General features: G+C 50.1%; 1 protein-coding gene across 1 annotated transcript in view; it reads left to right on the forward strand.

Annotated features, from left to right (window-relative positions):
- The first annotated feature begins 102 nt into the window (after positions 1-102).
- Positions 103-15,100, forward strand: part of LOC119292932 — a 16,085-nt gene continuing 1,087 nt past the window's right edge. The window contains exon 1 of the mRNA XM_037571581.1: positions 103-167. Coding sequence (XP_037427478.1) covers positions 103-167 — 65 coding nt within the window. The remainder of the gene's footprint in view (positions 168-15,100) is intronic.

The raw sequence follows: 15,100 nt of genomic DNA on the forward strand, positions 1-15,100 counted from the left end.
CTAGTGAATGTTCATCGGTCGGAGAGGAACCATCCGCAGAGACGGCGTGACGGTTACTACGTCGAAGGGGCGAAGCCTGCCCTCCAGACATAGTACACATCAATGTCTTATGTTGAGATGTTGGTGTTGATTGCTGTGAGCTCGGCGGCGTCTGAACTGTCCCAAAGGTCGGTGAAGAGGGATGCCCTCCAGACATAGTACACCGGATACCCAATGGGTATCCGGTGGGTACACTATATAGCATTGACATGACAAAAGTAAGATGAGAAAAGGGTCTTAATTTAGGTACCCATCCATAACAATCAGGTTTGCACTTACATCAAAAATTCACAATGACAACTGACACACAATTAAAGGTCTTAATCAGTGGTCCATGAGCTAGTTAAGAACTTAAGATAATTATTTATCTGCATATTATAGGGTTTTATTTATTTATTTATTTATTGGGTATCCATTGGGTTACCCATGGGTATAATTTCATACCCATACCCTACCCATGCATTTTGTGGGTATGGATACCCATACCCATGGGTATGAAGTGGTAGAAAGTCTCACCCATACCCACTATTTTCGGGTAGGGTACCCGCGGGTACCCATACCCATGGGCAAAACTACCATCCCTAGGACGGGCAGAAGCACTAATTCCTTTATTAGTACGTATAGATTTGAACAACTAAGTCCCTCGATAAACCTACATCTACGTAACTTTATGAAATGTTTTGCATAAACTTCCTAAAAACACTCTCCTCCCTAAATTTTAGATGGGTGGGGCCCTTCCTCACCCTTCTCCAATCATGATTATCCACCCTTCTCCAATCATGATTATCCATGTTGCAGCCTGTCATGGTTCTAAGTCTGACAGTAGTGTAGGGGGTACTAAAGGAGAGGCAAGATCCTAACTATAGAGTAGTTGTTCACGCAAGTGTTTTACGAGTTCCGGCCCTTCTCGGAGGAAGTAACAATCCTACGTCTTGGTGCCCGGAGGCGGTCGACTAGATTATATGCGTGAGAGTTACAGGGGTGTGAACCCTTCTGCCTATGGAGGGGGGTGGCTTATATAGAGTACGCCAGGACCCCAGCCAGCCCACGTAGCAGAGAGTTCAATCTACATAAAGGCCAGACGTTACTGATAACGCCTTACATAAAGTGATATCATGGCCATAAAGACTACTTAATAATAGACCGTTTGGCTGTAGAGTGACCATAGAACTTCTGGTGGTCGAGTGAGTCTTCATGGTCGACTGTCTTAGAGTCCGTCGAGTGGAATCCTTCCAGGTCGACTGAAAGGTAGTTTCTTCTAGAGATGTCCTTGGGTAGGGTACTTTGGACAGGTTCGTGACCCTACCCTAGGTACATGGCTTCGTCATTAGCCCCCGAATGGATCGAGGTTTGAGTGAGGAAGGAGTTGAGAATTCTTCCGACCCCTCTTTTTGCGGTATGAGTATGTCTTGTTCTGGATCAGTGACCTTAGGCGACGACACCAACTTCTTTTTCAGTCGCCTTGATCCATTCTTTATATTAGTCGAGTGACTTTTTTTATACTTGGAGATCTCCGAGCGACGGATCAGAGGAAATCTTCAGTCTGACAAGTTGCTCTGCTGTTCGCGAATTTAGCGGGATCTGAATTTCGGGAAGCGCGCGGGGCAGAGGAAGCCGCAGTACTCGGAGGGATAAGGCAGGGACGCCTCGATTTCCACGCCAACTTTTTCGCCACGTATCGCGCGCGCGACTGTTGCGGGATTTGACAGGATCACCCGGGCGTACCAGTCAGCCACTCGGAAGAGTCTTCATATAAGGCGCCAGACGGGGTTTTTTCAAATAGTGTGCCCTCAATCCCCTCTCCCTCTTCCTCGAACTCGTCCGCTGCGCTCGCTTCCACCTCCGCCTCGTTGCTCCTTGCGCGCCTCGCCGGCGATGATGGTGAAGGAAAAGACGACGGCTTTGGAGCGGGCGAAGAAGGCGACGGTGAAGGCAAAGGGGAGAGCGCCTAGTCGGGGCGGATCTTCGTCGCGGTCTGGCCTGCCACAAGGCTGGATCCAAGGAGACTGGATCCGCTCGACCATCACCCAGAAGGACCTCGAAGACCTGGCCAACGAAGGATTGATCCCCCATGGGTCAGCGAGGCTTCCGGGGAAGGAGTGGCAGCCGCAGCCTCAGGAGGGTGAGTGCGTCCTCTTAGCCACCCATGTAGATCGCGGTTTTTCTCTGCCGCCGAATCTTTTCTTCCGAGGGTTTCTGAACTTCTTTGTTGCACAACTCCATCACTTCACACCCAACTCCATTGCCTACCTTGCCGCTTTTGTGTCATTGTGTGAAAACCTCTTGGGTTGCCGGCCGCACTGGGGCCTTTTCAAACACATTTTCACTTGTCGCTGTCAGACGGTGAAAAAAGCTAGCCCGAATGACGAGAGGACCCAAGTAATCCAGATGTGTGGGGGTCTTGGGGTTCAGATGAGGAGTAAGAGTGCCTTTCCAGCCATGACCCTTCCCGAGTTAGTCCGAGGGTGGCAGTCGACCTGGTTCTACTGCCAAGACCAGTCGACGCCAGGGAAGTCGACTGGCCTCCCCCCGTTATCCATGGACCGAGTGAACAAGCCATCTTCTCTGAAGGTGCTTCCGGAGGAGAAGGCTCAGGTTAGGGTGTTGATGGAGCGCGTGGTCCAGCTCATTCGCGACTGAGTGACGGGCATGGATCTTCTAGAGGTTTTCCTTCGACGGCGCATTCATCCACTTCAGTACCAGGGCCATCCGATGTGGTTGTATTCAGGTACTGAAGACACCACTCGGGTCCACCCGGAGGTGGTCGACGATGTCACTCTGGAGAGGTGGATGACCGCCATCACGGGGAACAGAGATAATCGCCGCGGAGCCAGGAGGATCCCGCCACTCGATCAGTCCTACGAAGCAGACAAGGTCTGACTACATTTCCCTGACTGTGATTCTATTTTCTTCATTCTGCTTTGCTGCAATTCGGTCGACTGACTTTTATCTTGTTTGTTGTCTTCTAGATCACAACCGAGATGTACTTGATGCCCAACGGGGCGCAAGAACAGACCGAAGAAGAAGAAGGAAGTGGAGGTGAAATTCAGGAGGAGTGGGAGTCGGACGGTGACGAAGGTGAAGAAGGTGTTGGCTCTGATGAGGAAGAGGAGGAGGAAGAGGAGGAGGCAGTCGAGCCTCCTCGTACTGAAAGACGGTCCAAGCTCGCCCATGATCCTGCGGTCGAGCGAGGCAAGGGAGTCGTGCCTGCTGGGCAGTCGACCAAACGCCCTCGGACGACTTCTCCGGCGCCGACTGAGAAAGCGTCGAAGCAACCCTGAGCGGCACCAACAAAGCCGGCGAAGGCTCTACCAAAGATGAGGATGGAGATTCCGACCGTTTCTGGGTAACGGCATAACTCATGTTTTCTCTTTCAACATGGATATATTCTTGGTCGACTCGATTGCTGACTCACTGATTTCTGAAAATCGCAGAGCTGCTACTTCTGAGACCTCAGCCAGGCATGACGATCAAGAAATGGAGGATGCTGCCACTTCCAATCCTGGTATGATCTGTGCAGTTTCACCTTCGGTCGATCGGATCTTCATTTTTAACTTTGAACCTTTTCTGTAGCTCCACCTAGCATTATCATTGATCTCCCCGACGACGACGATGAGGAGCCACTGAGGCAAAGGAAGAACAGGAAAGCGTCTGCTGGCAAGACTGCTCAGGTTGTGTCAGCGCCTGAGACATTGGTTCCGGAGGGGGGCAACGTTGCTCGGGCTACCGTGTCCTTTGCGGTGCCGTTGATGAGTGTCCGCCCTCCGTCATCGAGTGTTGATCCACCTTCCCTCTTCTCCACACACCACGTCCCGGAGGACCAAGCAGGTGCTGCCAAGGAAGCCATACGCCAAGCGGGGGTCATGATGGAGTAGGTGAAGGCGATCCGAGACGCCAACCAAGCAGCTTATGATGCAAGTTCAGCTCTCCAGAGCAATGTCCAGGTTAGTTGACCACCGCCTGTTCTGTTAGGATATGATACCTGACAATTTTTCTTTCTGAACATGTTAATACTTGTCATACACCCACTGGGTGTGTCGATTGAAAAGTCTGGATTAGTGGGGGCACGCTGAGTGCACCCACTGGGTGTAGTCCCCGAGACTACAGTGGACTGCTGGCAGTCGACTGTAGTCTTTATGTCTTGAATTTTTTTTTACTTTCTTCACTCGATCTGGTCCAATGGAATCATGAAACTAGTGGGGGCACGCTGAGTGCACCCACTGGGTGTAGTCCCAGAGACCGTGGTCGACTGCTGGTAGTCGGCTATGGTCTGAAGAATACTTTGCTCTTTTTTGTGTGTGTGTCTAACTGTTGGCAGTTAGCTACTTTTGGTCGACTGATCAATCCGAGCCGGTAGAACCAGTGGGGCCACGTTGAGTGCACCCACTGGGTGTAGTCCCCGAGACTACAGTTGAAATTTTTGGTTCGGCTGCAGTCTTAGAAATGCTACGATTATTCTCTTAGTCACTCGGAAATGACCTGTCTTTGATGTCTGTCGACTGATCTTTCACAGAAATCTTGCGAGCTTGTGGCTCGTTATACTGAGTTGGAGAAGAAGCATATCCAGCTCGAACTTGATCTGAAGCTTATCCAGGAGAAATTCACGAAGACGAAGGAGGAGGCAAAAGGTATGTTTGGTGAGAACCTTGACGACTGCCCTTATTTGTTGTCCATTCCTGAGTCTGACCTCACTGTCATTTCGTAGATAAAATAAGGGATGCTCTGAAGAAGAAGGGCCTTGACCTCGCCGAGGCGCAGAAAGCGGCTTCGGACAAGATGAAACTCGCAGAAGAAAAGTTGGCTTCAATCAGCAAACTTGAAGAGGAGAACACCAATCTGAAAGCTGCTCTTGACGTGGCCAACAAGGAGGTCACTCGACTGAAGAATGACAAGATGGCCCTGAGTGACAAGGCTAGCGAACTGGTGGGAAAGAAGAACGACTTAGAAGCTTATCTGGGAGGGCTCGCCAAGAAGTTGTTCCTCATGCTCGAAGGTAACCCCTTATATCCGAATGGTAATCACTGACTTATTGTGTGAACGTTAGCTTATCCTTGGATCGTATCCACAGAATTCTGCCAAAACTTTGAAGAGGAGACTAGTCGAGTGGAGACTGGCTTAGATCCCATCAACTCTCCTATGAAGGATGAAGCCGCCATGAACGTGCTCCGTCTCGAGTCTCGCGTTGCTGTTGTGGTTGACTATCTTGCGACACTGAAGGTTGCAACATCCCGCATCGACACAACACTTTGGCCGGGAGAAACACTTCAGAACGATCTCGAGTCTCTGATGACTCGACTGAACGAAGTTCCAAGTCGAGTGCAAGAATGGAAAAAAATCTTCTGCCAGGTGTGGTGCCGACGTTGCTCTGTCTCTGGTCCGTGTTCACTGCAAGGATGCGCAAGAGGACAAGCTGGCGTCTCTCAAAGTGGCCAACACCAAGAAGCATGACTTCTGATCTTTTATGGAGATTTTCATTGCTGCTGCCACTCGGATCGCAGATGGAATCGACCTGGACTAGTTCGTCGCGCCTTCCAGTCCTCCACAGGAGGAGTAAAAAACTTCTATGCTCGATGCTTTAAATTTGCCTCAGAATGCTGAGTGGTTTTTGTAACCAATAAACTTTAACAGGCTTGGTGCCTGAGCACTTCTGGATCCGTAGGACATTATCTAAACTTGGGTTTGCCGTTGAATATGTTTGCTTCTGCCTTCGAATGATCATTGCCCTTCGCTTGGAATATATACTAGTGTTTGTGATGCACTTTTGCAGGTAGGGACGGAGCACAAATTGCAATCGACTTGTACTCGTCATGCTTAGGCAAGCACTGGGCTGCAGCTAAGCCCCCGAGTGGGAGGTTTGCTCTCCACTCAATAGGATTTTTGCAAAAACTTAGGCGAGCACTGGGATGCAGCTAAGCCCCCGAGTGGGAGGTTTGCTCTCCACTCGGCAGGATTTTCAAAAACTTAGGCGAGCACTGGGCTGCAGTTAAGCCCCCGAGTGGGAGGTTTGCTCACCACTCGGTAGGATTTTCAAAAACTTAGGCGAGCACTGGGCTGCAGCTAAGCCCCCGAGTGGGAGGTTTGCTCACCACTCGATAGGATTTTCAAAAACTTAGGCGAGCACTAGGCTGCAGCTAAGCCCCCGAGTGGGAGGTTTGCTCTCCACTCGGTAGGATTTTCAAAAACTTAGGAGAGCACTGGGCTGCAGCTAAGCCCCCGAGTGGGAGGTTTGCTCTCCACTCGGTAGGGTTTTCAAAAACTTAGGCGAGCACTGGGCTGCAGCTAAGCCCCTGAGTGGGAGGTTTGCTCTCCACTTGGTAGGATTTTCGTGGTGTACCTCCGAAGGAGAATATAGCAGTCGACCTGCGCTTCGTCCTTCTTGCGGAGCGCACGTTGTATTTGTGGCGTAGCTCGGAAGGAGAAGGCAGGAGTCGACCTGCGCCTCGTCCTCCTTGCGGAGCGCACATTGTATTTGTGGCATAGCTCGAAAGGAGAAGGCAGCAGTCGACCTACGCTTCGTCCTCCTTGCGGAGCGCACATTGTATTTGTGGCGTAGCTCGAAAGGAGAAGGCAGCAGTCGACCTGCGCTTCATCTTCCTTGCAGAGCGCACGTTGTATTTTATACTTAGGCGAACACTAGGTTGCAGCTAAGCCCCCGAGTGGGAGGCTGGCTCACCACCCGGCAGGATTTGGTTTAAACTTAGGCGAGTACTTGGACTGCAGCTAAGCCTCCGAGTGGAAGGCTGGCTTACTACTCGGTAGGATTTTGTTTAAACTTAGGCGAAACGGATTCGCAGCTAAGCCTTCGAGTGGAAGGCTGGCTTACCACTCGGTATGATTTTGTTTAAACTTAGGCAAAACGGATTCGCAGCTAAGCCTCCGAGCAGGAGGCTGGCTCACCACTCGGTAAGGATTTTTTTACAAACTTAGGCGAAACGGATTCGCAGCTAAGCCACCCACTGGGGGACTGATTTGTGTGAACAAAAGTAACAACAATCACTGGGAAAATTATAAAACTATTGTCTTTGATAAATAAACTACAGAAGTACTTTTATTACAACTCATTCGAGTGAATACTTATGTATAAAAGGGGCGGAGCAGATCCGCATTCCAAGCTCGTGGCTCGTCAATCTGGCGATCGACGTTGTAAAGAAGGTATGCTCCATTGTGGAGAACTTTGGTAACAATGAAGGGGCCTTCCCAAGTAGGGGCGAGTTTGTGCGGCTTCTGTTGGTCCACTCGGAGGACCAAGTCTCCTTCCTAGAAGGCTCGGCTCTTCACATTTCTGGCGTAGAATCGGCGCAAGTCTTGCTGATAGATGGTCGACCGGATCATGGCCATCTCTCTTTCTTCTTCCAGAAGGTCGACTGCGTCCTGCCGGGCTTGTTCTGCTTCGACTTCAGAGTAGAGCTCGACTCGCGGTGCATTGTGAAGCAGGTCACTTGGCAGAACTGCTTCAGCTCCGTAGACCAAAAAGAATGGAGTTCTCCCAGTTGACCGATTTGGAGCAGTCCTCAATCCCCAAAGAACTGATGGAAGTTCGTCGACCCATGCGCCTGCTGCGTGCTTGAGGTCACGCATCAACCGGGGTTTCAGTCCCTTGAGAATTAGGCCGTTTGCTCTTTCTGCTTGTCCATTCGACTAGGGGTGGGCGACTGAAGCGTAGCCGACTCGAGTGCCTTGAGAAGCACAGAAGGCTTTGAACTGATCGGAATTGAAGTTTGACCCATTATCAATGATGATGCTATGCGGAACTCCATATCTGAATATCAATTCTCTGATGAAGCTGATGGCAGTGCTAGCATCAAGATTTTTAATGGGCTTGGCTTCGATCCACTTGGTGAACTTGTCGACTGCCACCAGTACATGGGTGAAGCCGCTCCTGCCAGTTCTCAGTGGTCCAACCATATCTAACCCCCAAACAACGAAAGGCCAGACGATTGGAATGGTCTTCAAGGCTGAGGCGGGCTTGTGTGACATATTGGAGTAGAACTGACATCCTTCACACTTGTCGACTATCTCTTTTGCCATTTCATTTGCTCTAAGCCAGTAAAAGCCTGCTCGGTATGCTTTAGCCACGATGGTCCGAGAGGACGCGTGATGGCCACAGGTCCCTGAGTGGATGTCGTTGAGAATCATTTGACCCTCTTCCGGTGTTATGCATTTCTGGCTGACTCCAGTCGCGCTTTCTCTGTACAACTGTACCCTCATGACAATAAAGGCTTGGATCGACGGACGATCTGCCGAGCCTCTTCTTCATTCTCTGGGAGCTCTTTCCTTAGGATATACGCGATGTAAGGCACTGTCCAGTCGGGAGTGATAACCAGAACTTCCATGATTAAGTCAACCACAGCTGGGACCTCAACTTCAGTCGGATCCATGGCACTTTTTGGCTGCGGGGCTTCTTCGGTGAAAGGATCCTCTTGAACCGAAGGTACGTGGACATGTTCAAAAATACGCCACTAGGAATGGCTTCTCTTTTGGAACCTATCTTCGCCAAGTCATCAGCTGCTTGATTTTTCAGTCGGGGTACGTGATGAAGCTCTAACCCCTCGAACTTCTTCTCCAGCTTTCTTACTGTGTTGCAGTAACCAGTCATAGCTGGGCTTCTGACGTCCCACTCCTTCATCACTTGGTTGACCACCAAATCCGAGTCGCCGTAGACCATGAGGCGACGGACGCCGAGTGAAATGGCCATACGCAACCCATACAAAAGTGCTTCGTATTCTGCTTCATTGTTGGAGGAGTCAAAGTGAATCTGGAGTACGTATCTGAGCTTATCTCCTTGGGGAGAAACCAACACTACCCCGACACCGGAACCATTCAACATTTTAGAGCCATCAAAGAACATAGTCCAGTGCTCCGAGAGAACTTGAGTCGGTAACTGCTGTTCAGTCCACTCGGCGAGGAAATCTGCTATTGCTTGAGACTTGATAGCTTTCTTTGCCTCAAATCTGATATCAAGGGGAAGGAGTTCAATCGCCCATTTTGCCACTCGACCAGTTGCATCTCTGTTGTGCAGAATCTCTGATAAGGGGGCGTCGCTGACGACTGTGATGGTATGGTCAGAGAAGTAGTGAGCAACTTTCTTCGTGGTCATATAAATCCCATATACAAGCTTCAGATAATGAGGGTATCGTTGCTTTGATGGGGTCAGGACTTCAGAAATATAGTATACTGGGCGCTGAACTTTGAAGGTTTTCCCTTCTTCTTCCTGCTCGACCGTAAGTACTATACTGACGACTTGTCCTGTGGCTGCAACGTAAAGCAGCAAATGCTCTTTGCTGATTGGGGCAGCAAGCACCGGCTGGGTGGAAAGCAGGGTTTTTAACTCTGCAAACGCTGCGTCAGCTTCAGGAGTCCACTCGAACTTGTCTGACTTCTTCATCAGTCGGTAAAGAGGCAATGCCTTCTCACCGAGACGAGAGATGAATTGACTTAAAGCGGCTAAGCAACCAGTAAGCTTCTGAACATCGTGCACATGCACAGGTCGTTTCATTCGGAGTATAGTGCCCACTTTCTCTGGGTTTGCATCGATTCCTCGTTCGGAAACGAGAAAACCGAGTAACTTTCCGCCAGGAACTCCGAATGTGCACTTGGATGGATTAAGCTTGATATCATACCTCCCGAGGTCGGCAAATGTTTCACTGAGGTTAGTCAGCAGGTCAGAACCTTTTCGTGACTTGACCACAATGTCATCCATGTATGCTTCCACATTCCGACTGATTTGAGTGAGCAAACACTTCTGAATCATCCTCATGAACGTGGCTCCGGCATTCTTGAGGCCGAATGGCATGGTGACATAACAGAAGCACCCAAATGGGGTGATGAAAGTTGTCTTGATCTCATCGGGTCCATACAGACGGATCTGATGGTACCCGGAATAGGCATCTAAGGAAGACAGTCGCTCACATCCCGCAGTCGAGTCGACTATTTGATCAATGTGGGGAAGAGGAAAATGATCTTTCGGGCAGGCTCGATTGATATGTTTAAAGTCAATGCACATGCGAAGTGAGTTGTCCTTTTTGGGGACCATGACAACATTGGCGAGCCACTCGGAGTGGTTAATCTCTCGGATAAACTCTGCTGCTAAGAGCCGAGCTACCTCTTCGCCAATAGCCTTCCTTTTTTGGACGGCGGACCGTCGCAGATGTTCCTTGAGAGGTTTTGCCTTTTAATCGACTCGCAGACGATGCTCAGCCAGCCCCCTGGGTACACCTGGCATGTCAGAAGGTTTCCATGCAAAGATGTTCCAGTTCTCACGGAGGAACTGGATGAGCGCTTCTTCCTATTTGGGGTCGAGTGTTGTGGAGATGTGAGTCGGAGCAGCGTTGGGGTCGGTCGGGTGGATGTGAACTGGTTTTGTCTCACTGGACGACTGAAACGCTGATTCCGTAGCGGGCTTCTTGGCTCGCAACAAATCACTCGGATCCGCATTCCTCTGGTGTTCCTGCCACTCTTCTGCCACCATCTGAGCATCGGCGATTTTTGAGCCTTTCTGGAAGCACTCTTCTGCCTTCTTGCGATTACCAGTAACAGTGATAACGCCTTTAGGGCCAGGCATCTTCAATTTGAGGTACACGTAACATGGTTAAGCCATAAAACGTGCATAAGCTGGCCAGCCCAAAATAGCGTGGTAGGCACTCTGGAAATCTACAACCTCAAATGTCAGCTTTTCTTTGCGGAAGTTCTTGGAATCACCAAAAACCACATCGAGAGCAATCTGGCCGAGTGATGCGGCCTTCTTGCCAGGAATGACTCCATAGAAACTCATGTTGCTTGTGCTGAGTCTGGACATCGGAATGCCCATCCCTTTCAGCGTCTCAGCATACAGTATATTCAAACTACTGCCGCCATCCATCAACACTTTAGTCAGTCGAGTGCCCTCAACGACTGGGTCGACCACCAGAGCTTGCCTCCCAGGGGTGGCTATGTGCGTCGGGTGATCAGACTGGTCGAATGTGATGGCCGTCTGAGACCACTTCAGATAATTGGGTGTTGCTGGAGCAACCATATTCACCTCTCGATTTATAACTTTCAGTCGACTTTTGCTCTCAACGTCAGCAAAAATCACCAGAGTAGAATTGACCTGAGGGTATTCCTCGTCACTATCTCCCTTGTCCTCAGCTTTGTCTGACTCCTTTTCCTTATCCTTGGGTTGTTTCCCCTGGAACTGTTGTATCAGAAGTCGACACTGTCGAGTGGTATGCTTCGGGTAAATGAAATTACCCTCTTCATATTTCTTCATGTGGATGTGACACGGCAATTCCATCACATCATTTCCCTCTTTATCCTTCACTTTCTTGGGGTTCCAAGGTCCTTTGGGCTTTCCTTTAAACTTTCCTTGAGTCACGGCCAAGGTTTCTCCAGGAGCAGCTGGCTCGGCTTTCCGCTTTTGCTTCCGACTGGAGTTCCCTCCTTCGGTTTCCTGGGCGACTGACTTGTGCTTGCCGCTCCGGAGCCGATCCTCTTCCTCACCGTTGGCATATTTGGTGGCTATCTCCATCATTCGACTCAGAGACATGTCTCCGGTTCGACCGAATTTCAGGCTTAGCTCTCTGTACTTAACGCCTTCCTTGAAGGCGCAGACTGCTTGGTGATCAGATACATTTTCTACTGTGTGATGCAGTGTGATCCATCTCTGGATGTAATCTCTCAAAGTCTCATTCGACTTCTGCACACAAGATTGCAGCTCCGTCAGTCCTGCTGGTCGCTTGCATGTTCCTTCAAACGTTCTGACAAACACTCAGGAGAGATCTTCCCACGTGTAAATGTTGCTGGGTGTCAACTGATTCAGCCATGCCCTGGCTGACCCTTCCAACATAAGAGGTAGATGTTTCATGGCCACCTCGTCATTTCCGCCGCCGATCTGGACAGCCACTCGGTAGTCCTCAAGCTAAGTATCAGGCTTAGACTGACCGTTGAACTTACTGACTCCAGTCGCCAACCTGAAGTTGGGGGGAATCACTGCGGCTCTGATGGTTCTGCTGAAACACTCTGGTCCGGAGACATGCACTCGGCTGCTGGCGGGTACATCTTTGTCGTGACCCTCTCTGTGAGCTCTGTTCCGGTCGACCAGACCTTGAACGATGATGGATCTCGCATCAAAGTCTGGTTCCCTGGGGTCGACTGGAATTGTTCGCTCGCCACTGTGCTGGCGTCTATCATCCTGCTGTCGAGGTACGTAGGATCCACCCCTAGGGGGAGGGGTGGGCACTTGACATCAATCATCGCGATCGAATCGGTGATCATACTGCTCATGCTTCCTGTACTGATCGTGCCGGTCTCCACGCCCTTCACGCCTCGGGGGCGATCTGGGGCTATGAGCCGACTGGACCGTATTCGCAGCCACAGATTTGCTGTGAATCCTGTTCCGCGACTGTGATACAGCTGAATTTTGATCTCCTGCTGCCCGGAGCAAATCTCTGATCTGCATCAAGCCTCTGCCAGCTTCTGACTGGGAAGGCTGAATTGATTCTGCTATACGGGCTGCAGCTGCTAAATTTTGAATCGGAGTTTGATATACCTGAGTCGGAGGTGGAAAGAGTTGACGTCGACTGGAGTCAGGGACTCGTTGTCGCGCACGCTCGTCGAGTGCTCGCTGAAGGTTCTCCAGTCGAGTGCGCTCAGCCAGGTTGGCCAAGTGCGCGTCCTCCAAGGCGCGAGCCTCGGGGGTTTCTCCAACGATAGGAGTATGAAGGGCATCCATGTTCCGGCGGTGAAGTTCTTCCCTCTACAGCGAATTGAGGGGCTCGGGAAGGTACTCCTCATGGGGATGCGATGGATCGCCTCCGCCGTTACCTCCCTCGGCACCGGGAAAGCCGGGGGGACCGTGTGGTCCATTGACCATCAGGACCTCCACCGCTGGAGCACTGCTGTCGCACTCGGATGCAGTCTTTGCGGAGCCAGTCGACAGGTCGAACAGGCCGTAGAGAGATTCGTCGGGCTCGATTGCCGTGACTTGGGCGGTGGACCGGTGGTCGACTGGCGAGCCACCGCGTGCCTCACCCACCGCTGAAGCCTCGACCGACCGTAGCGCTTGCGCCGGCGGGAAGCTGGGAGGGAGAATGACACAAAAACTGGTCGATACTGGGTCGACGGTTGCCGCAGGAGGACACCGCGGACGCACGCGCGAAAGTGCGTCGCTCCGCGGACTGGGAGCGCATCGACGTCGAGCGGAGCCTCCTGAAGCCAGGCAGAGTCGTCGGCGATGAACGTGAGCGCGCCGAGACGGATCTCGCGGCCCTCGACCAAAACTCCACCTGAAACCATGATGAAGGCGATCGGAAAAAATTGCAACTTCTCCAATAAATCGCTAAGACACCGGCCCCACAGTGGGCGCCAACTGTCGTGGTTCTAAGTCTGACAGTAGTGTAGGGGATACTAAAGGAGAGGCAAGATCCTAGCTATGGAGTAGTTGTTCACGCAAGTGTTTTACGAGTTCAGGCCCTTCTCGGAGGAAGTAACAGCCCTACGTCTCGGTGCCCGGAGGCGGTCGACTGGATTATATGCGTGAGAGTTACAGGGGTGCGAACCCTTCTGCCTGTGGAGGGGGGTGGCTTATATAGAGTGTGCCAGGACCCCAGCCAGCCCACGTAGCAGAGAGTTCAATGTACATAAAGGCCAGACGTTACTGATAACGCCTTACATAAAGTGATATCATGGCCATAAAGACTACTTAATAACAGACCGTTTGGCTGTAGAGTGACCCTAGAACTTCTGGTGGTCGAGTGACTCTTCATGGTCGACTGTCTTAGAGTCCGTCGAGTGGAATCCTTCCAGGTCGACTGAAAGGTAGTTTCTTCTAGAGATGTCCTTGGGTAGGATACTTTGGACAGGTCCGTGACCCTACCCTAGGTACATTGCTTCGTCACAGCCTACGTAAAACACATAACTTTCTTTAAGTAGATATACCATTACTCTAAGCCCCTTATGATCGAGAGAGAAACCCATTATCTGATAAGCAATGGTTATTTTTATGAGCACTTTCATTGCACTCATCGAAAAATTATATTAGATGCACCATCAAGTAAGTGTTACTGTCTCCTCACTTATTGATGATTAAAAGTCTTCCACACCCTAGGTATTGATTGATAAGGGAAAGTAAACAAAACTATGGGATGGTTTATTTGGATTTCGATTGCTCCATGGAAGTATTAAGAGATGGTTTTGAAGCACAAGCTCAACCATAAGTGATTTGGTAAGAGCAAGTAACAGAAAGGGTGGATGTTCTAAAGAAAAGTAATTAAAGTTTTTATAGAAGCCCGATCTCGTATCAAAGAAGTATGCTTAGTTTACATGTCACAATTTACAACAATAATGGGTTGTGACATGGGCAAAAAGGCCTATTCCCCGAGAAAAGGCGAAAAATCAAATCATGGGCATTCTTGAGCAAAATTAAGCGTGTTAAGCACTTCAAAATTTAAAGGAGAACCCCTACCACTTGCTCTGAAAGACAAATGGCTTATTGCATGGAGTTGTTGCATGTTCGTTAACGAAATTAGCAAGGTGTGGAAGCCTTCATGATTATCTTGGGTGTGAGGATGTGATAGCGTTCATCACCATCATGTATCTTATGTGAAATTTTGAATCAATGTAGTGGACTCATTCATTTACTTTATCTGCACCTCACAAATATGTTGATCTCGGTCTTTACAAACCGCGACAATTGCTCGGAGATAAGCAAAACCCTAAACTTGGGGGAGTGGATAAGTCCAAAATTTCATCATTTTTTACTCCCCGTTTTGCACCGAACTCATAGGGTTTTAGAAACTTCATCGCGCTCGCGCGCCCCTTTTATCCGATTTCACCCGGACCCTGACCACGAAGGACTTTTAGAGTATAAGGACGAAATCCTGAGGATATGCGGTGAAAATCCTGTTTATTTGCGTGGTAGGAACCTATCATAAAAAGCATAAAGTTAAATGGGGCAAAAAACTTACCAGCGCTTATACCAGGCGCTAGGCACTGGTCAACTATATCACACAACCCTGCCTTCGGATCAGAAGGAGGCACAGAGAGATCAGAAACTTCGTGACAATCAAGAACCCTAGCCTAGCCTCTG

This window comes from Triticum dicoccoides, chromosome 4B (genome assembly GCF_002162155.2).
Source record: "Triticum dicoccoides isolate Atlit2015 ecotype Zavitan chromosome 4B, WEW_v2.0, whole genome shotgun sequence".
NCBI lineage: Eukaryota > Viridiplantae > Streptophyta > Magnoliopsida > Poales > Poaceae > Triticum > Triticum dicoccoides.